General features: G+C 38.4%; 2 protein-coding genes across 2 annotated transcripts; both read right to left on the reverse strand.

Moving 5' to 3' along the window:
- Positions 1-3385: 3385 nt before the first annotated feature.
- dera (deoxyribose-phosphate aldolase (putative)) lies at positions 3386-10379 on the reverse strand. Its single transcript, XM_084408362.1, has 9 exons — positions 10212-10379; positions 9643-9740; positions 9414-9561; positions 8004-8099; positions 7763-7897; positions 6877-7005; positions 4066-4178; positions 3833-3982; positions 3386-3558 (listed from the first exon to the last, which is right to left on the reverse strand). The coding sequence occupies exons 1-9, from the start codon at positions 10240-10242 to the stop codon at positions 3502-3504; spliced, it is 957 nt and encodes a 318-aa protein (XP_084264488.1). The 5' UTR covers positions 10243-10379; the 3' UTR covers positions 3386-3501.
- Positions 10380-10929: 550 nt separating this feature from the next.
- Positions 10930-24117, reverse strand: helb (helicase (DNA) B). The gene is made up of 13 exons (XM_084407396.1): positions 23759-24117; positions 22509-22862; positions 21572-21801; positions 20417-21463; positions 19659-19836; positions 19406-19547; positions 15629-15765; positions 13849-13933; positions 13694-13753; positions 13357-13573; positions 13079-13225; positions 12359-12991; positions 10930-11767 (listed from the first exon to the last, which is right to left on the reverse strand). The coding sequence occupies exons 1-13, from the start codon at positions 23970-23972 to the stop codon at positions 11636-11638; spliced, it is 3576 nt and encodes a 1191-aa protein (XP_084263522.1). The 5' UTR covers positions 23973-24117; the 3' UTR covers positions 10930-11635.
- Between the last annotated feature and the right edge of the window lie 912 nt (positions 24118-25029).

A 25029-nucleotide genomic window follows, 5' to 3' on the forward strand; every position in this document is an offset into this window, starting at 1 on the left:
GAAGAGTTGTTCATTTTTAGTTTCATGTTAACTAAAGTAGTTAACTAATACTGTAAAGTGTTACCATAATAATTTAGCATAATTGTTTGTATTCATTTATTCAGTTAGTCCTCATATTATAATTTTGGCATTATAAGAATATTCTACATGTTGCCACAAGTCTTTGATTTTCATCGATCGCATCATAAGGGTCAGATACCGCTCTTAAGCCATGTATTATGTCAAAGCTCAAAATAAAGTTACCAGCCAACTACAGCGTAGGTTTTATTTACTCGGCAAAGGCAGTTTTGACTTGCATTTGGCACGTTTTGGACCCCATTGGGAATGCTATTGTGAACCACAAAGTTTTCCCATTACAAGATTTCCATGGGATGTTAAGAATTGTATCAGATTGTATGTCAAATGTAATGAAACACTTCAAATGCAAAACAGCGCCTTGAACAGCAGACCTACATATTCTAATGAATAATTCACATGTAATTCAGTCATTCCCTTTGGCATTTCAGCTGTTTCCTTGGTTCATTTACATTTCATTCACTGCATGACCTCATAATCAAATTAGACTGCTAGAACAAATGGATGTGTTCATAAAGATTTGAAAGAAAGAAAATGTGATAAAGGGTGGAAACGGATGCTAAAACTTAACTATGGCTGGCTGATATATCACATATTCACAATATATTCACAATACTTTTGCTAGCAATACAAAATACAGAAGACAAACTTGGTGTTAAAGGTTGATAAGTTTCAATAATTTTTGTGAAATTTGTTTGCATCAGCATAAAATAATATTCAGTCTTCATTTGACATTTTTATATATTAAACATATTAAAATACATGTTTCTGTTTATTACTATGTTTTACTATATTATATATATATATATATATATATATATATATATATATATATATAAAACTTCCTGCTGTTTATTTAGTGAAAAACACTGGTAAACTTGTTTTTTTTTTACTATATTTTTACTATATTTTAGTAAAAATCTATATTTTACTATATTTGTCTCTTGCCATACGAGAGAGACTGTCCATGAATTTTCAGGGGTGGGTCACCAGGTCTTTCCCCAACCCTCCCCATGACACGGACACACACACACACACGGACACACAAACACACACAGGCCACTGTGCCGCCCTGATAAAATTTACTGGCACGTTAGTAGACAATATACAATAATATATTTCTTCTTATGCATTAGTCAAATTTGTTTGTTTCAGCTTGAAATACATGATTATAGCGTTGCTATTGTGTTAGACAGGTGGAGAGGACCGAGATTACTAAAACTCACATATTGTATTTTCCAGCTATACGAGTTCGTAAGAAATACACATGCCTGAAGGAGAGAATGTGATTGAGTAAAAGAGAGGCGAGAGCTAGGAGAAAAGCAGGGAAGAAAGCGAAGGAGAGGAAGTGTTGTCTGTGGAGGGGAGAATCAATCTAAAGGCTAACTCAATCCCTCAGCGTTATCTGGCTTGGTGGCGTGGGCCACGGGTCCAGATTGCAGATGATCTACATGCCTTTATGTAAGTGAAGCTAATCTGTCATGGCCTCGGGGAGCACTGGAGCTCCATCACTCTTACTCAGCCCTGCCAGTGTGGCCTCATAAACCACTACAGTCACTGCTAATGAAACACAGGCACAACACACAGCTGACAATCAGCTGAGCAGCTGATCAATGTGTCTCAGATAAAACTACAGATAGAGTCATAGACAGGACAGACAGACAGAAATGAACAGAAAGATAGAAGGATATATGAACAAATGGATACTCTCTATGGATGGACGAACGAACAGAAGGATAGACAGACAGACAGAAAAACAGACGGATATACAGACAGATGGATGTATGGACGGACAAACGAACAGAAGGATAGACAGCAGACAGACAGAAAAACAGACAGATGGATGTACTGTATGGACGGACGAACGAACAAACGGATGGATGGACGGACGAACAGATGGATGGATAGATGGATGGAGGGACAGATGAACGGATGGAAGGATGAATGGATACAGAATATGTGGACAAATGGATACTGAATATGGATGGACAAACGAACAGAAAGATAGAAGGATAGACAGACAGACAGCAGACAGACTGATATATGGACAAATGGATTTATGGACAGATGAACAAACAGATGGATGGATGAACGGACGGAAAAACAGATGCACAAACAAATGGATGGATGGATAGTAGATAGATAGAAATTAAATGAACAGAAGACTAAAAGGATATATCGACAAATGGATACTGCATATGGATGGACGAAGGAATTGATGGATGGATGGATGAACGAACGAACAAATAGATGGACGAACAAACAGATGGATGGATATATGGATGTATGGATAGACAGAAATGAACAGAAGGATTGAAGGATATATGGACAAATGGATACTGCATATGGATGGACGAACAAACCAAAGGATAGACAGGCAGACAGACGGATGGATGTGTGAAAGAACGAACGGCCTAGATAGATAGATAGATAGATAGATAGATAGATAGATAGATAGATAGATAGATAGATAGATAGATAGATAGATAGATAGATAGATAGATAGATAGATAGATAGATAGATAGAAATTTCAAAAGTTTTTTTTCTGGGCTTTAATCAAGTTCTAAATAATTCTTTTTGAGCATTAATTAGTTCATTCTTCTGGATCCCGCTGCTTGTGGATCTCTTAGGAATGCTAATACCAGTTTACCATAGTGCTTATGCAGGTATTATTAAGCTTTTGTGAGAATAGCTTTTACTGCTTCTCTGTGAATACAAATCTAGTTGTGCTCCAGTTTTCCGACTGAATTTACCGAAGTTTCAATCTCGCTGCACTCGCACCTCTCGGCTCATTCCCCATTCCGCAATTAATTCAGTCATTTATCCTCCATCCCAGTCAAGGGCACGGCCCGAGATCTCTTAATTAAAGAAGAAAGAGGGAGAAGAAAAAGAAAGTTCAAGTCTTCAAACGAAGCTCTAACTGGCACGCGCTTTTATCTGATCATTTAAACTCTCTTAACCCCTCTTAATTAATCCCAAACACACACTTCTGACATCCAGCGCTTGATTAATGAAATTAGCTCAGCGGAAGTCAAATAACATCAGGCTCGGACAGTGATAGCGTAACCCCAGGTGCAGCTTACGAGATCTGTACGCTTGTCTGAGGAACAACTGCTGCTGGGAATCGCAGATATGAGAAAGTGATGCAAGAGGCCTTTGCGCTGACGTAAAGCGAGCGCTTTTACTTCTGACGGTTCAGGTTGCACCATGTCATCCAGAAATGTTCTTGGGTTTGCATTTTTTCTACAAGATAACTTGAAAAAAGACAATATAATAAAATATATTCTTAGTTTAGGACAGATACTGTGCTTCATTTCACTTCTTTTCTTTATAATTCTTTTCATAATAAACAGGTGTGATGTCTTTCCATTGTGTCACTGAACAGCTTTCATCGGCCCAAATCTGTGATTTTTTTTTTTTTAAACTCAGGCCATAGGAAGTTCATGATAGGCGGGATAGCGTCCGGTCACGTAGTGGTAAATCTGTAACAATAAAAATTTTAGATTAAAATAACGTTCAGCTTCAATAAAACTATATATGATGACAAAGCTTTGTCACTGCAGCTGCATTTAGCCTAATACATAAATAAAAGAGCTAATCTATATCCTATTCACCACAGGTGACCTGGGTCACGATGCCGCACTCCCTGAACAGTGTCTGTTTCCAGCCATAATGGATGGTAATTATCACTTTATCACATCTGAAGCCAGAATAGAGCGGCTTTGCGTGAGTGTGAAACAGTGTTGGTTTAATTACCTGCCGCTCGATGTCAGCTAACAGGCTACTTGCTCCTAGTCTGAAAAGGTGAGGATCGAGCCACTCGTCTCCGAGCTCTTCCTTCATCAGGGTCAGCCACACAACAGACTCCTGCGCCGTACGGATGCCTCCTGCGGGCTTGAAACCCACCTGAGGACCCACAAATGATCAGTCAAACAGGCTGGATGATTCCAGTTAAAGAAGGTGATTTAAGGGTATAATGGGTCCTTTACCTTATGGCCTGTCCTCAAGTAGTAGTCACGGATGGCCCGCACCATTACTATGGCAATGGGGTAAGTGGCATTGACTGACTCCTTGCCGGTTGAAGTTTTGATGAAGTCCGATCCTAGTGGTTAGAAAATACAAAGCCTTTTGACTACTGGCATGAAGTATGGTCCACTCTGATCCTCATTCAGGCAGAGAAAAGCCAACGTAGACAATTTTTTATTTATTTATTTTTTTTATGTAAAATTTATATTGATATTTTGGAGGGCATGAAGTAAACAAATGTCAGGGTGATATTTATTTATGATATATATATATATATATATATATAAAGAAAACCTTTTTAATTATTTGGCATTAACTTTAATAGAATTATTAATTTAATTAAAATATTATTCATTACAAATATTGGAAACTATTTTGTCCAAATTATCCAAAAAGTCATGTGGTGCAACCAACATGCAAATAAATTCAAATATATAAAATAAATATTGACAAAGGACAATATGTCTCTTAAAATATCAGATACTTTTTTATGTACCTTCTTATGGCAAAATATGTTTAGTTAAGGTTGTTAAATGTCATGTCGAGTGACTCCCAAAAACTATGATATTTATGAATTAATAATTCATGATAATTGTAAATGTTTTTAAAAATCTTTTTGAAAATGACAAAAATGATTAAAGGTCCGTTTACACCAACTATGACAATAACAATAAAGATATAGTTCAAAAAATTGTTCTACATATAAAAGAATAGCAGAATCCACACCACAACTATAACAATAACGGCACAGAAAGAAGAACAATAGCGTTGAAGTAATTTTTTTTCCAGCTGATGAATGATAAAACCATTGACAGCCAATCAGAATCCATCCTGCTTAAGATGTGTACACTTATTCACATGTATTCAAGGTGCAAGGAAAATGTGCTTTTAATTTTTACTTAACGGTTACACCACATGACATTTAGAGTCATCAAGCTAAAACCTCTCTTGAAATTATATATACAAGCTTTTCAAAAGCATATGAAACCAAGATGAGAGCACAGAGTACATTTCAACGTGGTTTAATACATCTGCATATTTCAGGTCACACCGGTTAGTATTATAATTCTTCGTCAATAAAAGCCAAAAACTTGCATCTGACACTTGTTTGGCTCAGACTGACTGGTCAAAGTTCACTTCTTCAAATTAGAAAGTCCAGCACATTTTTAGCACCTCCATTCAGGCACTTCAGAGAGGCGTCAGATTCTGAACCCCGACAGGACATTAGTCGCGAGGGCAGGGGAGGCTAGACAAGAACATATGGTCCCGTCGGCAGGGCTCAGAGGGTGTGCGTTCCTTCATCAATAAGAGCTTTCATTTCTCCCTTCCTCTCCTTCATAGCCAATTACGGTTTATCAGCGTTCCGATAAAAATAGAAGATAAAATGACGCTTCTAATGGATGAACCACAAACTGTGGACCAGCTCTAACCCCCAGCGCCCGAGTCCCGCCTGCCCTTCCTCATGTCTAATGACTGTTCATTACCGCACAGAACAAGATGAACATTTTACAGTTCATTAAAGATACGTTCTATGTGTTTTTCCACTCTTTTTCCCACCCCTTCCCCTTTCCTCCGACACTCTTTCACTCTATTGCTCACCCTCTCCCTCAAACTGACATAATCCTTGAGATTCGTTCTGGGGAGTCTTAATTACACGATAATGGATAACGGTTATTAAACGCGGGCGACAGTAATGAAGCTCTATTCATTTGCGGCGGAGCGGGGGGACACTGCCGGAGAGCGTGGGAGTAAAATAGCTCCGGCGTCGCAGATTAATAGGTGAAATTATCATTCAATTTCAGAAACCTCATACGCAATTCATAGGAACAAGGGGAGATTAAGGAATGAGCGCGGCGACAAAAGCAATGCATTTTAATAACGATCCCTATCAGAGCCGCTGACAATTGGGTACAGTAATCGGCTTAATGTGCAATGGCTATTTAAGCATACAGTCACTGGCCTGCTCTGTGTGTGTGTGTGTGTGTGTGTGTGTGTGTGTGTGTGTGTGTGTGTGTGTGTGTGTGTGTGTGTGTGTGTGTCTGAGAGATCTGGATGCTGAGTGCGAAAAGGATGAGCAATGGCGCCACACTCTGGACAAAATATCAAACTTGCTTAAGGCAAGCATCACTTTTGGTATTGATCATGAGCAGTTAGTCCCTGCTGGTGGATGTTGTTACTGCACAGACACTAAAAAGTGTGCATTCTTCTGAGGCCCCGTCCCAAATGGCACCCTAAACACTACGAGTCTGCACTTTCGTGATGTAACGCCGCTTTGACTACTCAGGAAGAAGTCTCGCTTCAGTGCGGGCTCGGCAAACGTGCGCATATCGACCGCAAAGGGGGTGCTCGTGAACACCATTCTGACACCTAAAATGACAAATGGAACACCCTACTCTCATGGACTTAACGGACACGAGACTGAAAGTGCATATGCCATTTGAGACAGGGCCTGACAAGGGTAGAAAAATTACACAATACGGTAAAATCAATACATTTAAATAATTATTTAAAATTAATTAGACAATAATGGATAATGATCATTTAAATTATTATATATTTTCAAAAAAAAAAAAAGTTCTTCATTTTTAAATTAAAATTCATTTTGATATTATTGAAGGGCGTGAAGTCAAAAATATCAGAGTGATAGAACTGTCCTATTATCATAATATAGAAAAAAACATTTAATAATAATTATTTTCTGACTTCAGGATTGCAAGCAGTTCTGCGAATTAAAACTAAATGTTTCCTCTTAGATCTATGCTTAATGTCCTCACCTGCCATCATGGACACCAAGCTGGCCTTGTAGACGTTTGTGAAGGTTCCCAGCTCTCCCACTGCCAGGATGGTCTTCATGTGGGCGTCTTCACAGGCCTCTCTGAACTGCCGGATCTCATCGTAGAGGGCTGAGGAGATCATTTAACAATGAGAGACAAAAATGTAGAACTGAAGAAAAACGTACTTTGTGTACTTGTGATGGTTACGGCCATTGTCAGCTGATCAGTTTGGAAGAGAGCAGCTTAAATAGGACCTATTATTCCCTTTTACAAAGTCTTAATGTTGTTTTTGGGGTCTACTAGAATTGGTTTTCATGCTTGAATGTTCAAAAAACACCTTATTTTTCACATATTTGACATTGTTGCAGCACCTCTCTTCCAAGTCTGTCAGTAACGCTCTGTTCAGTTCTTGTCTGTATGAAGCCCCTCCCTCTGAAAAGCTCACTGTGCTCTGATTGGCTGGCTGGATCAGTGTGTTGTGATCGGTCAACCACTTAGCGTTTCGGAAATGTCACGAATGTTTCAACAAACTACTAACGTAATTCAACCATGCCTTTTTTTGTGCATACCTTGGGGCGGGAATTATTTAAATGAGGAATATTGTGACATGTACGTTCCCAGAAGAAAACTCAAGACTACAATCAAGGCGTTACAGGGAGTTCAGAAACAGTGCTTGCTGATATGGAGAATAACTCTGTTTGGAGTGGACATTGTATCTTTGCAGACCTTTTTCATGCTCAAACAGCAACATCACACACTAAAGAAAGTTGAACTGTAAAAAAGCATAATTAGGACCCCTTTAAACCAACAGAAAACAGTCTGGTTTAAGAGGATTTTTTTGGTAGGAACTGTATCTGCATTCCCTTAGTACCCTTGTTACACACACCTGCCCATTGTCCAGTGAGTGCTAAAGTCCGGTTTATGACAATATCAATCTCTGTAGCACCATCCTTCACAGCCAACCGGACCTCCTCGAGACGGGTCTTCAGTGGCGTCTGTCCAGCAGGGAAACCAGTGGCCACTGAAGCAAAGAGAGTGAGGTGAGACAATGCGGTTGCACCCTCTCTAGGATGATGTCTATAAAGGATTGAAATGTGTTTAAAGATAAGCAGTTTCAAATGTCTTACCAGATGCAACAGGAAGACTAGAGTTTGCTGCCTTCAGAGACTTTACAGCATCAGCCACCCGTGATGGGTACACACAGACAGCTGCAGTCGTGATTCCTGGAATTACACACACACGCACACACAGGCACACACACACAGTGTTTAAAGTCAAAGAAATCTATAATTCATTTCATGCAAAGACTACATTTTAATAAATACATAAAAGTAAATAAAACGCAAAAATACAAAGAAAACACATCTGTTAACGTTTAATGTTTATTGTGTTACAATTTTTTTATTCAGTAAAATGTTGAATTTAAGTTGTTAAAGTCACTGATCTCTTCAGCCAGTAACTATCGGTGAAAAGAGCTTTATCTCCCTCTTGTGGGCAGATATACAGTGACACGCTTATGTTACTAAAACTGAAAACCATCAATACACTAAAATATAATATATAACATAAAATAATTAACATTTATAAACATTAATAAAATAAAAATAATATAATACATAAAACATATACACTATTCATTAAAAGTTTGAGGTCTTTTTAATGTTTTTTAAAGAAGTCTTATTCTCACCAAGGCTGCATTTATTTGATTAAACATATAGTAAAACAAAATTATATTGTGAAATATTACTACAATTTAAAATAAGTGTTTTCTATTTTAGTACATTTAAAATATCATTTATTCCTGGAATGGCAAAACTGCATTTTCACCAGCCATTACCCCAGTCTTCATTGTCACATGATCCCTGAAATATGCAGATTTGGTGCTCAAGATGTTTTTATTATATATATATATATATATATATATATATATATATATATATATATATATATATATATATATATATATTATTATTATTATTATTATTATTATTTTTTTTTTTGTGTGTAAACTGTAGTCAAATAATTTCAACATTTATTATAAATGTCTTTAATGTCAGTTTAATTCATCCTTGCTGAATAAAATGATTTATTTATCTCAAAAAAGTACAATCCTAATGACCCCAAATGTTTGAACAGTAGTGTATTATGATACAAAATTAAGGTATAAAATATAATACAATATATAATAATAATCTATAAATTATAAAATATAATAAAGATAAATTTACAGACAAAAAAAAAAAAAAATCTACCACTTTGGGAACAATAATGAGTTTTCAAGACTTTTTTATATTTTTCATTAAGCTGTCATTAAATATACTAGTAATCTGTTTGGATCCAAATTTCTGGAGTAATTAGTCAATTACTATGATCTAAAATGCTTCTAACAGTCATTTGTTTAATGGGTGTAAATGGTTGTAAGCTTATTTTATACTGCAAACGGCAATATGAGTGACAGAAGATATAAGTGCACCTGTGCACGGCACCAACAGGGATGATGTGACAGATAAATACGTGTATATGCAAAACAGCGGCACCTTTGTCGTGCATGTCCATGCTCTTCAGCAGATCGTGACGGATGGGCCGTGTGGCCTTCATACAGAGTCGATGGACATTGGAGGGTGTGTCGTCACCAGCGAGGGTCGTCAGATCAATGCATGTGACAGCCTTCAGCAACCAGGCAGCCTACAATACCAATGCAGGTCAATAAAGATGGCATCAAGCAATAGGAGTGAGCATGTACCATAAATATTGTAAACAGTTTACCTGCCACTGTTTTTTGGCCACTTTGCGTCCCTGGATCTGCTGGGCTCTTTTAAGAACAGCCTGAGTGTTGACTCTGACTTTTGACACCCATTCCAGATCTAAAATAAAGCAAGAATAAATAATGAAGGATGTTTTAAAATCAGTTTAGTCTGGTTATTTCCCTCTGCTCAACTTGTGTCATGAGACACATGGGTCATGTGATATTCATTAAATGCATTTTATTTAGAGTTTAGAATCAACTGTTTAGGGAAAGAAGAAAGAAAACCAGAATTAAATTTAGGATTAACTACACAGGCCGTATGAAGGTTGAATTATAAATATAGTGAGTTTCAACTGCAGATTGAGTTAAAGATTAACCACACATAACACGAAGAATATACGTTGCACTTTACATGTTCAATGTATAGCTTACGTCATATCACTATGTCTGTTGCTCATTAGTAGCTTGCAAAGAACTTTAATCTCTGTCTTCTGTCCTTTTTAATTAAATGCCTGTCCTATCACGTGAAAAAGTAGCAGTATTAATTAACGTTAAAGGTTTTTTTAATTTATTTTTTTAAACAACTTACCAAGATGCATTCCTGGATTTCTTGCGGACATGGTGAAATATAACTCACTGGATGAAATTAACTTTTAAAAATCGGGTTGATTTGTCAAGTAGCAGCTCTGCACAGCACACTCACTGACAGTTTTCACGATACTGCGCGTCTTCCGGGATTGCTCGTCACTGATACGCCGACGTAGAACAATTCAAGCCAATCATTTCACCGCTACGCAAGGCGTAGAATGATGACGTTTTTTGTATTTATTAACGAACGTGTGACCACTATTATAGCAGAGGTAGTTCCTTTACAATGTTCTTATGTTATTGAACATTTATATAAAATAAAATAAATAATAAACAAAACCCTATAGCAGAGGGGTCTTTACCGGTATATTCAAATAGAAATAATCGACTTATTTTGAACAAAAGTATAGGTTCTCTTTGACAAGAGAGTATCTAAGATTGTTTTTTCTTGACACCCCCCAGAAAAGCAGAAAAATGCACAAATAAGTGGAGTAAAACCCTGAATATTTTGACCAATAACACAAAAAGCACTCGATGTGCTGTTTTCATGAACTTTATGGGTATTTTAAATGTATCTACATACAATATATTAAAAGAGATGAACGCTGCATATTAGATTTGAGAAACAAGATGACATTTAAGATGAGAAACATGAGTGCATGTTTAATATACATAGATCAAACATGCAATTGAGCTTGAATAAACAAAAAAGACTGCTATTGTTCAGTCTGATTTATTAGATGATGTGATGTTAGACAACCATCATACTGAGCTTTTGAAATAAACCTGTCACATGCTTCAGGTTTAAAATAAAAAGTGAAATTATGCCAACAATTACAACATCCAGTCAAACCTCAAATGGATTTTGAATTGAGCCTTAACGGTTTTTAAGGTATACTGAATTGTGAAGTCTAGAGTCAAACAATTGCTTCAGCCCTAATACAAACGCTGTGATTCATATTATATAAACGTGGACATTTAAAAAAAAAAAAAAACTGCATAACATGTTTGAATCTGAACAAGTTTGTCAGGAAAGATAAAAACATAAAAGTGACTTTAAAATGATACGGTAATAGTTATTACTTTCATTACAAATATGGTCTACGTACAACATACGTTTTTTGGATATGGCAAAAATCGCACTTCAGTTTCATATTTAAGCCTTCTTTTACTCAATTGTTATGATTTAAGAATTATACTTTTCAAAGTATGTCTAGCGGAAATTAGAACTCACACATCTCTTTCACAGAGCCATAATATATTACAAGATATTGTTGTTCTCAAGGGTGAAACTAGCAAATTATTCATAATTATGTAAAAAGCTAATTCAGGTTTATCCAAATCCTCTGAAAAGCCAAATAACATGCACATTTGGACTGATTTAGCTCTTTCCGCTTTGGCATGTTGGGTCTGAGAATGACCCCTCTAAGGCTTTTCAACGTGAGGGTATGAATCGTCTCGGAAGAGCTGCCTGCCGTGGGTTTTGGAGCTGGGACTCGTAATGGACATAAGATTCAGTCTTGCGCTGCACAACGGAGACTCTTCTGAAGTGGTTTTCTGAAGCGAGAGGAGATCACAGAACGTTAAGCACGTTCAGCCTAAAACATTCAGTATACGACTTACATTTCCAATAATATCACTGTTGTCTATGGATGGAGTGCCAATTTTGCATATTTTGATCCTAAATGAATTTATAATCATAAATATTAATATCTGACACATTAAATTTTTTTCTGCACATCCAAGAAGACTTTAATAATAAAACTTCAAAATATAAGTTTTAGTAGTAGAGAGAGGAGAGGGGGAAGAGGCTGTGAAGGGAAGGAAATGCAGATAAGACAATACTGAGGTGTGATCTACTCAGTGTGATTGTGTCTCGGATGAGGGTGTTAATTTTGCAAGACAGAGTTCAAATGTTAATTTCCAGAAAAGTCTTTTGTTTTCTTAGAGAGAAGCCCTCTCTGGGTCCAGACATCTTGACACCAGCTTTGACACTTGGCATTTTTCATAATGCCATTGCACCAATAAAGCTTTGAGCTCTGGTATGACATCTTAATGATCAAATATCCAGTAAAATTGTTTCGTGATCAATTACAAAATAGCACATTGTTTGTCAATCATTTCTAAATGTTCTAGTGTATGTGTTACCTTTGGTAGTTTAGTCGGCGTACTGCAGGTGTCCACAGGAATCAGCCGTTTAGGACCCCTGCTGCTTTCATTTGGGGAAGAGCTGATCGTCTCTAACAACGCTGCATCTTCAACCTGATTGGATAATTCGGACACATGTTCATTCTGCACCATGCTTGGCTCATCACAACCATCCATGGGCGACCAAGAGTAGGTTTGACTGAATGTCATGTCATCTTGTAAAGAGGTATTGGATGTTTGATGGTTTTTTTCATTTTCTTCCTTGTAGAGGTGTCGTATACATGAAGGTTTTGTGCTGGAGAACGACTGGGGGAGGCTGGGGCAATGTGGAGCCACGGGTGTGGACTGTGAAGGCCCGAAACTGTGGTTCACAGGGGGGTCTACTTGACTCTGACTGCAGGGAGACTGAGTCAAAGAGTCTTCAGGACCTTGTTTGGCAACTGTTGTTTTGACGAACCAGCACAATCGTGTGTTACGTGGGGTGATCCATTTCTTGATGGCTCCTTCTATGTCACTCTCTGTACCCACCACATACACTCGCTTCTGACCGCGTGTCACTGCAGTGTATACATGCTGCCAGTTTTGAGCAATGCTGTCTCCAAGAACGTACACAATAGTTTCAGACTCTGAGCCCTGAAGTGAGAAAACAAATAAGCAATTTGCATGAAGCAGAGACAAACGCTGTGAACAGGGCCGTAGATGAACAAAGAGCATCGATACCTGAAAGGTGTGAATGGTTCTTGCCCAAGCATGCCGCAGTTTACACTCTCTCTGTAGTTCTCTGTAGTCACACTTCACCACGCGCCCATTTACATCATCTAGTGTCAGGTAGCGCCTCTTTTTTCCTCCCTCAACATTCTCAACATCCTGGGATTGGTGTACAATTACAAGGACAAGTTAAACCAACTCAGGTCAAGCATTTTGAATTTAAAAGCATAAAAATAATTTTGAGATTATCAATAAATGCATAAATAAATCGATAAATAAAACTCCAGTACATCTTCAATAAAGAAAATTTCCCCATTGCACAGGCGCTCTTTCTTCGCCTGTTCATCTTGTCTCTGTTTTCCACCGTTATCATGGGAAGATCTGGCATAATCATGTGAAGCTCCGACAGTCACATCTCTCTTCTTCTCCTCGTGGTCTAAGACATAGCCATTCTTAGTGCAGCAAACTTTATCCTTTCGTTGAAAGTTGAATTTCTTTTTGGGAGTTCTGTAATTGATTACACTAAATATTAAAACAGAAATAAACTTCTAAAAAGGCAACCTATGGAAGTGGTTTAAAGTGGAATAAAATAAAGTGTCATGCTTTTTTATTTGTAAGAAAACTAACTTTGTAGTATGCTGAGAATAATTCTTGCAGCAAAGCTCATTGATCAACTCACAGTCTTTCCTGTGAACAATAAAAACAACAACTTTAGCAAACTCAGCATTTTCTTAAAAAGATTGACATCTCAGCATAGAGTGATAAAGCTAAATCTGTCTTACCTCCTGAAAGCCACAAATTGTGACAATTTATCACTTTTCAGTCCAGGACCTTCCTTAAGTAAGAATGTAACGGCATCCTGGAGGTCTAAGCAGCGCCAGAAATTTGTTGTTATTGCTCAATGATAGATATATACCATTTTGCTTGACAGTTAATTGGTGCCTCAACAATGCATTTGACTTGTAATTAGGTTTTTATTCATAATTTACCATATCGGTATTGGCCGATATATGTTCATTTTTAATGTTCTCATTATCGGCCCAATATATATATATTTTTTACCTATATATATATATATATATTGAAGCCGATAAATAATGGATTATTTCCTTCAGCTGAGACATTTCAGATGCGTACTGTTCGCCATGATGGTTTTGAATTGTTTGAAACATGATTGAAATCAATTAAAAAAAGAAATATATAGTCTGTCATATGTGACCCTGGACCACAAAACCAGTCACAAGTCGCACAGGTATATAATTGGCAATAGCCAACAATACATTGTATGGTTCAAAATTATCGATTTTTCTTTTATGCCAAAAATCATTAGGATATTAAGTAAAGATCATGTTCCATTAAGATATTTTGTAAATTTCCTACCTTAAATATATCAAAAATGTATTTTTGTGAGTGGATGCAACAAAATCGCCAACAGAAATGGACAACTTTAAAGATGATTTTCTCAATATTTAGATTTTTTGCACCCTCAGATTCCAGATTTTCAAATAGTTGTATCTCAGCCAAATATTGTCCTACTGTCCTAAATATTGTTCTATCGGAAGCTTATTTATTCAGCTTTCAGATGATGTATAAATCTCAATTTAAAAAAATGTACCCATAAGACTGGTTTTGTGGTCCAGGTTCACATATAGGCTACATAAAATTATAATAAGAACATCATTATAAGTGTGTGCTTGGGACATGGCTTTTAATAGTGAGACTTTTATTTTTGTAATCAGGCTCTCAAAAATTATATAAAAACTTGGATTTCGATTTATCGGCCAATATGTCGGTTATCGGCTTTCAAATATAAAGAATTATAGGTTATCGGTATCGGCCAAAATGTTCATATCGGTGTGCCAAAAAGTTGCACTAAGGTGCTTATGGGGGAGTAAAATGTATTGAAGGTGGCTGTGTAGCCACCCGAAGTATGAAATGAGTCACAGACAACAGTAAAGTGTATTTTCAGGAAAACCTGCAGTACAACAGACACACAGGAGCCCACACAAATGCCCTGAGGACAATACAGTGATTGGTTTCCTTTTGATCAGTGTGTTTCTTTTGTTATTCAGATTGTCTGGGCCTTCAGGTTCACAGTTTTACTGCAAAGAATGAGCTTCTGCAGCACAGTGACAGAGAAAACACCTCACATAATTCTTCTCTTCCTGGATTCAAGCGCGCAGCCATCTTTAGAATATTGTCTTTGAACTTCTGTTTTTGCGGCCGCTCTGTATATCTCTATGGCATCGCTGTCGAGGAGTAATTAGCTGGTGAAGTGGATTTTCTTATTGTAAAGTTAACAAAAGTTATCATGAGGATTGTAATGTTTAAAGCAGGAGTCTTAACAAATGTCAGTAGACCGGGAAGATTTTAAACGAGCCGTTCATTCATAAATACGCAAGAACACTGTGAAAATACAGACCGGAAGAGAAAAGACAACGAGCGCAGCGCTGAAAAGGGGCGGAGCTACATAAGGTCTATACAAGTGTTGCGAAAAGAATAAAGTACATTTTTTAAACATAAATAAAAAATTGTTCACATATTTCTTGACTGCTCACTTACCAAAAGAATAATTTTCCCCACTGATTTTGACAAATATAAACCTTTTGTCAGATGGCACTGTGGAGGGTCTCACCATTTTTATGGTGGCATCAAACTCCAGAGGACTGTAAAGCTTTTGTTTACCCATCGCTGCGATGCTGAAATATTATGGAAATAAAAGCAGTATGATTAATCATCATAATGTCATTAGGAGAACATTTGTACAAATTACATATTTGCCGCGAGTGAAAATTAATATTGCAGTCTAATTTGCACTTAAGCCTTATTTGCTCTCAGCAGTTTCGATTCGGCACATTGTCACGTTATTTGACTTAATTGCCCGAGCGAAACAGCTGTACTCACTCAAGCGGTGAAGCATTATCTGTATAACTATGTAATTTGCGCGCTGTCGCGGAAGCGTCAGCGGAAGCGTTCAGCTCTCGTGCTCAGCCTCCTCGTGTTCAGACCGACTCGGGTAAAGACCAGCGACTCTACCTGCGCGACTCCACCGAGCAAGGACACTAGAAAGGCACTTACGTATCTCCTTTTCCCCTCTCCTTCCCTCTCTTATCTTATTGTTGCCATTAATCAACATGTGCTTTCAACACATTACTGTGATCTCTCGCCAACGCCCCTTCATCGCGCGCAAAAGACAACGCAATACTGCCAATCTGCGTCCAATTCTCTCATCCTCACACATTCCACTCTCTCTTTCCGTGGGTCTATGGAATTGTCAGTCAGCAGTCAATAAAGCTGACTTCATTCCAGCCTTCGCATCTCATTCTACTCTTAGTATCTTGGGCTTGACTGAGACCTGGATTCGTCCAGAAAACTCAGCAACCCCTGCTGCTCTCTCTAGCAATTTCTCCTTCTCTCACTCCCCTCGCCAGTCTGGGAGAGGTGGGGGAACAGGGCTCCTCGTTTCTAACAATTTCAAATACTCCGCACTCTCTTCTCTATGCAACAACAACTCATTTGAATATCATGCTATTACACTTACAACTCCCACTAAGATCCATATTGTAGTCATTTATCGTCCCCCTGGTCAGCTGGGAAACTTTGTAGATGAGCTGGATGTGCTGCTGTCCACTTTCCCTGAGGACGGCACCCCACTTCTAGTCTTTGGTGACTTCAACATCCATCTCGAAAAGCCGCATGCAACAGACTTCACCTCTCTCCTAGCCTCTTTCGATCTCAAACGACTCATCACCACAGGTACTCACAAATCAGGCAACCAACTGGACCTGGTTTACACACGCAATTGCATCACAGACAACATCCTGGTGAGACCTCTCCATGTTTCAGATCATTTCCTCATTACTTTCAGTCTACATCTCTCTACCCCTTCACCACCAACACCCCCACCAGTCACTTTCAGGCGAAACCTGCGCTCACTTTCTCCCTCCCATCTTTCCTCTGCCGTGTCATCTTCTCTTCCCCCACCCTCACAATTCTCATCTCTGGATGTGAACACAGCAACGGACACCTTATGCTCCACTCTAACCTCTTCTCTAGACATTATCTGCCCTCTCTCCTCCAGGCCAGCACGTGCTACTCCCCCTAACCCCTGGTTATCTGAGGTTCTTCGGGAACACCGGACTGAACTTAGGGCAGCGGAGAGGAAATGGCACAAATCAAACGACGCATCTGACCTGAGTATGTATCAATCTCTCCTCTCTTCCTTTTCTGTGGATGTTCATGCTGCAAAATCTTCATACTTCCACAACAAGATCAACAGCTCCTCCAACACACGTTCACTCTTCAAGACATTCAACTCTCTCCTCTGCCCACCTCCACCACCACCCTCCTCCTCCTTAACTGCTGACGATTTTGCGAACTTCTTCACCAACAAAACAACATCTATCAGCAGTCAGTTTTCAGCTCCACACACACAGGAACCCACACTGACCGCTTCCACAGCCAATATCCCACTGTTCTCCTTCTCCTCGCTAACCGAGGAAGAAGTATCTACACTTCTCCTCTCCAGTCATCCTACCACCTGCCCTCTAGACCCCATCCCCTCACACCTTCTACAAGCCATCTCTCCGACACTTCTACCATCACTCACACACATAATCAACTCATCCCTCCATACTGGCACCTTCCCTACAGCATTCAAGCAGGCTCGGGTCACTCCACTGCTTAAAAAACCAACACTAAACACATCATCTGTAGAGAATTACAGACCTATCTCCCTCCTACCATTCATTGCGAAGACACTTGAAAGAGCTGTTTTCAACCAAATAACATCCTTTTTGTCTCTAAACAACCAGCTGGATGTCAACCAATCTGGCTTCAAGAAAGGGCATTCAACAGAAACTGCATTACTGTCAGTCACAGAAGCCCTACGGATCGCTAAAGCTGCTTCCAAGTCCTCAGTCCTCATTCTCCTGGATCTGTCTGCAGCCTTCGACACTGTGAATCATCAGATCCTTATGTCCAGCCTCTCATCACTGGGCATCACAGGAACTTCACTCCACTGGTTTGAGTCCTATCTCACAGGTAGGTCCTTCAAGGTCGCATGGAGAGGTGAGGTATCCAGAGCACATCAACTGACCACAGGGGTTCCCCAGGGTTCAGTTCTTGGTCCCCTCCTCTTCTCCATCTACACTACATCACTGGGACACATCATACAGGCACACGGCTTCTCCTACCACTGCTATGCTGATGACACACAGCTCTTCCTCTCGTTTCAACCAGATGATCCCACAGTAGCTGCACGGGTCTCAAGCTGTCTGGCAGACATCTCCACATGGATGAAGGAACATCACCTGCAGCTCAACCTGGCAAAGACTGAGCTTCTCATCCTCCCTGCCAATCCGTCTATACAACACGACTTCACCATCCAGCTAGAGTCATCATCAATCACCCCATCAAGGTCGGTCAGAAATCTCGGAGTAACGCTTGATGACCAGCTGTCCTTCACAGATCACATTTCAAAGACAGCTCGATCATGCAGGTTTGCACTGCACAACATCAGGAAGATCAGGCCTTTCCTAACTGAGCATGCAACACAACTTCTGGTCCAGGCCCTGGTCATTTCTAGGCTTGACTACTGTAATGCTCTTTTGGCCGGACTTCCAGCATGTGCAACAAAACCTCTACAGATGATCCAAAATGCTGCAGCTCGTCTTGTCTTCAACGAGCCCAAGAGGGCCCACGTCACTCCTCTGTTCATCTCTCTGCACTGGCTACCTCTCGCTGCTCGCATCAAATTCAAGGCATTGACGCTTGCTTACAGATCTATCACAGGCTAAGCTCCCTACTATTTTCACTCACTCCTACGAGTCTACATCCCTACCAGACGCCTACGATCGATCAACGAGCGACGTCTCGTGGTTCCATCACAGAGAGCCACAAAATCACTTTCCAGAACATTCTCATTCACAGCTCCATGCTGGTGGAACGCTCTCCCCGGCCTCATCCGGAATGCAGAATCACTGGCAACATTCAAAAAACAGCTGAAAACCCATCTCTTCCGTGAGCACTTAACCTCATAAAAAAAAAAAAAAAAAAAAAAAAAAAAAAATCCTTTGAAACATCACTTATCAGACTTATGCTACTCTGAATAATGCCTGAACTTTGTATTCTGAGCACTTCTTGCGTTGTTGTTGTTTTTGCCTCTTCATGATGACTCGCTTTATTTAGTCCTAATTTGTAAGTCGCTTTGGATAAAAGCGTCTGCTAAATGACTAAATGTAAATGTAAATGTACATAAAAACATATACGCACAGCCAACAAACCAATAAGGAACCAAGTTCCTAATCAAACATTACAGAGTACAAGCTATCTGCTCACAGTCCAGCATTTCTGACGATGAGCTCAGACTCGGCACGATGGTTGGTCTTCATCTCAATGGCCCACTGGACCTTCTTGAGGCCTTCAAACAGATCGTACAGCGTGTTTCCAGGCTCAATGCTGGGCAGCTGCCTCACATCTCCTGCAGACACAAAATAGTACTTAAGTACTTTAAAACTGCAGAATATGTCGCTGATAAATACATTGCAAATACACCCTAAATGAGAAACTATTATGCATGCAATATGTCTACCCAAAATAATGAACTTCTGGAGGTCTGCATGTTTGGTAAGCATGCTGAGAACGGAATGAAGGATCTGAACAGACACCAGACTCCCTTCATCGACCACCAGCACCCGCACCTTTGAGAACTTCCAAACCTGAGGATTTCCACTGGGATCTTTTCCTACATTCATGAAACTCCATAAAACCTGAAGAAAGGGGGGTGGGGTTAACCATGTAAATATGTGTGGAATTAAAAAAAGGTAACAATAGCAACTGAGACACCTATATTCGCTAAAATCGAAATGAACAGTTTGGAAGACATATTGGAAAACAGAAAACAAAGCTTTAATTTAATGCGATTCATTTATTGTTAATCAAGTGTAATGTGAAGTTATGTAAATGTAACTCTTGTTTAAGCCATGTAATGCTGTTATGAAGTATTATGTAAAGTTATACAATGCTTAAGACATTACATTCTGAAATGTTATGTAATGTACAGTGAAGTTATGAAATGTTATGTGATGTCTAAGTCATGCAATGCTATGAAATATGTAAAGTTGTCATGTTTGCGTTTTTTAATGTTATGTAAAGTTGTGAAATTAAATGTTATGTAATGTCATGTAAAATTATGTTATGAAATGCTATGTACAATTGTTGTTTAAGTTATGTAACATGTTATGAAAGGTTATGTAGTGTAAAGTTGGGTTTAAGTTATGTAACATTACATTGCATAACATTACATTATGAAATGTAGTATCATGTAAAGTTATGTTATGTGAACTATACCTGGTGCATAGTATAAGCAGTGAAGCCGGTTCTCTTAGTAAGAAGTGAAGAAGCTCTCCCCGTAGGAGCAGTTAGAAGAACTTCCACAGGCTTTTCATCACTGTCACTCGCCTCACTTTTTTTCTTCTCCTCGTGTACGTCTGACAGCAGCCCATTACCGGACCCCTGAGAGTCATTCTGAAAGACCTCACAGGCCTTCAGCACCTCTTCCCTGTCACTCGTCTGTTGCTCCATGGCCGCCTTAAACACCAGGCTGACCACTGTAGTCTTCCCACAACCTCCCTTCCCACTGATCACGGTTACTGGGTTGGCGCACATCATTTCTGCTGCTCGCACCTGATCGGGGTCCAACTCTATAGTAGACGGATCAACATCCATGTAGCTGGAGTCATCTGAGTCGCCGGAGTCTGAAGTGTGACTTTCCTCTTTAATAGTGAGCTTTGTAATTTCAGGTGAATTACAACGTGTTGCCGTTCCTCCATTGTGGACCAAGCTTGAAGCATCAGGCTGGGCAAAATCAAGAAGCATCTGCTCACACCCGGCCTCCTGAACTATGTCATTTTGGGCCGCTGAAATTGATATTTTTGCATCAGCCTTAGATTTCCTCAAATTAGCCATACTGCGTTTTTCACAAGCCTTTGCTCTTAATCGATCCAGCTGCGCTTTGCGAAGAACCTTCCTCACATCCAAGTGGATCTTCCAGGGTTCTCCCTCAACCAAGCCCCTCAAGCATTCGGCAATGCCTTTCTCATAGCCGAAGAGGTTCCTAAGTGCCACCTTTTCGACCTCCCTGATCAGCACCCCCTGTTTCTCAAGAAAATGCAAAGCATTCCAGGCACCCTCATCTCCGGTCTCAGGCGATATCTTATCCTGCAACATCTGCCGGTCGGCATACGTGCTGCCAGTGGCTCTGCAGTGTCTTTTCAGTTCCGCATACATGAGCAAGGAGTCACGCTGGAGCACCGGGATACTAGAAAATAAATTACAGTCTTTGAAGGCCTCCACTTTCGCTTCACACCGGATCAGATGCAATTCTTTAAACATAATCTGTTGAAAAAAAGCGGAAAAATATTCAAGGATATCAAATAGTGAAGGAAATAATGTGAGCTTTAGATTTAGAAACCAAACAACAAGTGTCCCGGGAAGCAATCTTACATGGTTGAAGCCCAACTTCCATACATCAGTCTTAATGAGCTCCTCAAGTTTGGCCAACACATTTGTATTGTTCTGCTCTTGTGCAGTAGGATCATCTTTTTCGGAAGTTCCCGGCAAGTTTTTCATTCTTCCTTTGCTGATTATCTCCATAAACTGACCCGGCAGCAGTGTTGGCAAGTATTTCATGATTCCAGGGTACGAGCTGGCGACTCTCACGTGTGTCCAAGCGACTGTGTTTAAAAAGACAATTAACAAGAACAAGGTTTGTGATTATGATTTCGGTATCATTATTTTAATCACTTTTTTTCATAGTTATTATATGTGCAAAAGTGTATTTTAGATTTAGATTAGGTTAAGGCTTAGGAAATTACCAGCATTTGTGATGTTTTCTGTAGCTATGTTTCCATCCACCAATTTTATGTGCATTTTGGGATATTGCATTAAAAATATCTGGATGGAAATGCCAAGATGCGCATAAATTCTAAAAATGTGAGTAAGAAACGTATGCACTCAATTGAGGCCGATACATTATTAATACGAAAAGAAGACATGCGCATAAACTACGAAGGAAACACTTTTACCGAATACACTTTACACTAACAAAGAAAAGTAATCATATGCTTCCCAAATTGCAGAGACTTCCATTTTTATTACAGATATTTTGTGCCAATTTCCGAGAAAGTGAAGATCCTTTTTTTCTTGGGATGGAAATGCTGCATTATTCGCAAATGTTTTATGCTATATTATAATTCTGAACATAAATTAAATTCGCCACTTTGGATGGAAACATAGCTTGTGTCTTTGTTTTACGATAAAACATATTTTTCAAAATGTTGCTAAATATAATATTCTACCAAAAATCACTTCAAAAGCAACTCTGATATTGTTTTATGTGTTATGCATATTATACAACTAGACATGGTATACATTATCCAACCTGAGCAACTGACATGTGCCTTGAGCTGTTCAGCCACAGCTTTATTCTCAGGCGATGAATCTTCAAACTCCTGCAGGACGTCCAGCACATTGACAAGCTCCACATGTCTGTCATTGGGCAACCACTGCATGAACATGTTAACGAAGTCAGGTTGTGCTCTACATGCTGTAAGAAAAAGAGACACAAGTGATCGTCCCTCTGATCTCAGATTGGTGCGGAGGCTGTAGGAGGGATAGCCTTTGACGAAAGCTTTGCGTTTGCCTTGGCGAACTTTGCAGGTTACTTCCCACCAGGGATCACAGAGGAGAAAACGGCCCTCAACCCGGTACGTCTTTTTACCAGCCATGAATGACACTGCAAAAGAAAATAAGACATGAATAGTTCGGTCCATAAACAAAGGATATGTCTATAAACAGAAATTCCACAAGAAAGTTAACTGTTAAAATAAGCTTAATGCCTCCTGTAGGAGTGAGAAACAATGGCTAGTTGATTTTAATTGAAACAGTGTAAACTGTAAAAATGGTTTGACATAGTGTGAACTGTACTAAACATGATTGTTTTTACTAACAACGATGTAATCTATAAATATGATTATTTTTCCTTGTAACAGTAAATTGTAAACATGCTTTCTTTGTAACTTCTGACAATGAAAATTAAATATCGCTTCATATGGGTAAGGGATGTTCAAAATAAAAAAAATAAAAAATCATAAAATGATATAGCTTTTACATGATAATTTTAATTTAAAACTCAATAACAATTTAAGAAAAGAAATTACAATTTAAGAAAACATTATGCTTGAAGTTGGAAAAATGTCCTACAAATTTTTTTTAAATAAAATCATATATTAATATAAATGGCCTATTACTGACACGTCACATAAATATAAAACACTTTCGACATGTAGTACAAAAAGGATGTTTTTATTTAGGCCTATTCAAATGTTATGTTTTAATGTCACTTTTCAGTGACCCTACGTAAAACGTAAACAATCAATGGACACTTTGTTTCATACCACAATGTAAAATACAAACATGGCCGCTTTCTTACTTGCAAACTTGTGAAATGAAAACATGGTTACTTGTACCAATGTGAACTGAAAACATGTATATGTTTACTGAACAAAACTATGTTTACTTGTTGAGTCTGCTGTTATTGCATACAATTTTAGATCTGCTAACTTTGTGTTCATAAAACCAAAAGATAACCAAAGGATAAAACATGTTTGCTAAAATATAATGTTGTTTTACCTTCTTTTGACGCTGGCACGGAAGATTTAAATACGTTTGCCCCAGATGAGACGGAGTCCATCTCTTTCATGTCAAGAAATTCAGGCTGTATTTCCTCCTCTTCTTCATCTTCACTTCCTGAAACATCATCTTGGTTTGACTGGACAACCTTACCTTCTGGTAAAATGTAACCAATTATGGTTTTTAATCCGGCGGAGGGACTTTGCAGCGCCATGTTTACTCATGCAGTCCGTTTGAAGATGTGTCTGTCTGCAGTTCGCGAGCGCGGTTCAATTTTTGGACTCGTGAGTCATGACTGTAAACATGATCAACAACAGCCAATCACACAACACCAAAATAAAAGTCCGTTCAGTTTATGTGCTGCTTCCTGTCAATGGAATCACTAGTAAAGGGAACTGTCACACCTAATTAGATACTACTGTACATCATTTATTGTAAAATATTAACCTTAATTAATAATATAAAATAAAAATATATAAAGTATTGTATAACAAAAATAGAAAATGCCATTAAAAAATAAGATTTTCTATAGTCAAAATGTAGTATGTAGATGGGTCTAAAAAGAGCTGTTGGTGTATTTTATGTGTATTCATATTCAATAAATTATTAGATATACATTTAAATTAATATGACCACAGTACAAGCAAACGTGACCGTGGTCACATTTGTAGGATCCACAAGAACTTGGAACGGAAAACAGAGCGCTATTTTAAATAAATAACTGATTCACATTATAAAATGACCACAAATATTAATACCAATACAAAATAAAATGTACACATCAACGTAATACTATTTAAATCAAATGAAAATACATTTTAATTTCGCGGTTCTTATCGATGATTATATTACTGCACCACTCAACAGCCATCAGATGATTCCAAAATAAAAGTCTCGGTAAAATTATTATTATTGTAGTTGCTTTCGTTCTCTTTATTATGACAAAAAACGGTAGATTAATTGCATGGGTTAAAATAACTACGCACATAACATATTAGATCAAAAGCCCCTTATGTTTTCTTAATTATACTTAAGTCGTAAAAAACGTAAACTACATTGCATAGGGATTTCTAGACACTATCGGGAAGTGTTTTAACATGCAATGATTTCATCTTTAGTCATTAAAATAATTGGTTTAACAAACAGTCAACTATTATAAATGACCTCCACTCCCTTAAATGACAGTAGTTGCAAGCATCTGCATAAAAATATATTAGTTATAATATACAACATACACATACCCACTTTTAATCTTCTTTTTTATGTTAAAA

Source organism: Rutilus rutilus, assembly GCF_951802725.1.
Source record: "Rutilus rutilus genome assembly, chromosome: 4".
In the NCBI taxonomy this organism is placed as follows: domain Eukaryota; kingdom Metazoa; phylum Chordata; class Actinopteri; order Cypriniformes; family Leuciscidae; genus Rutilus; species Rutilus rutilus.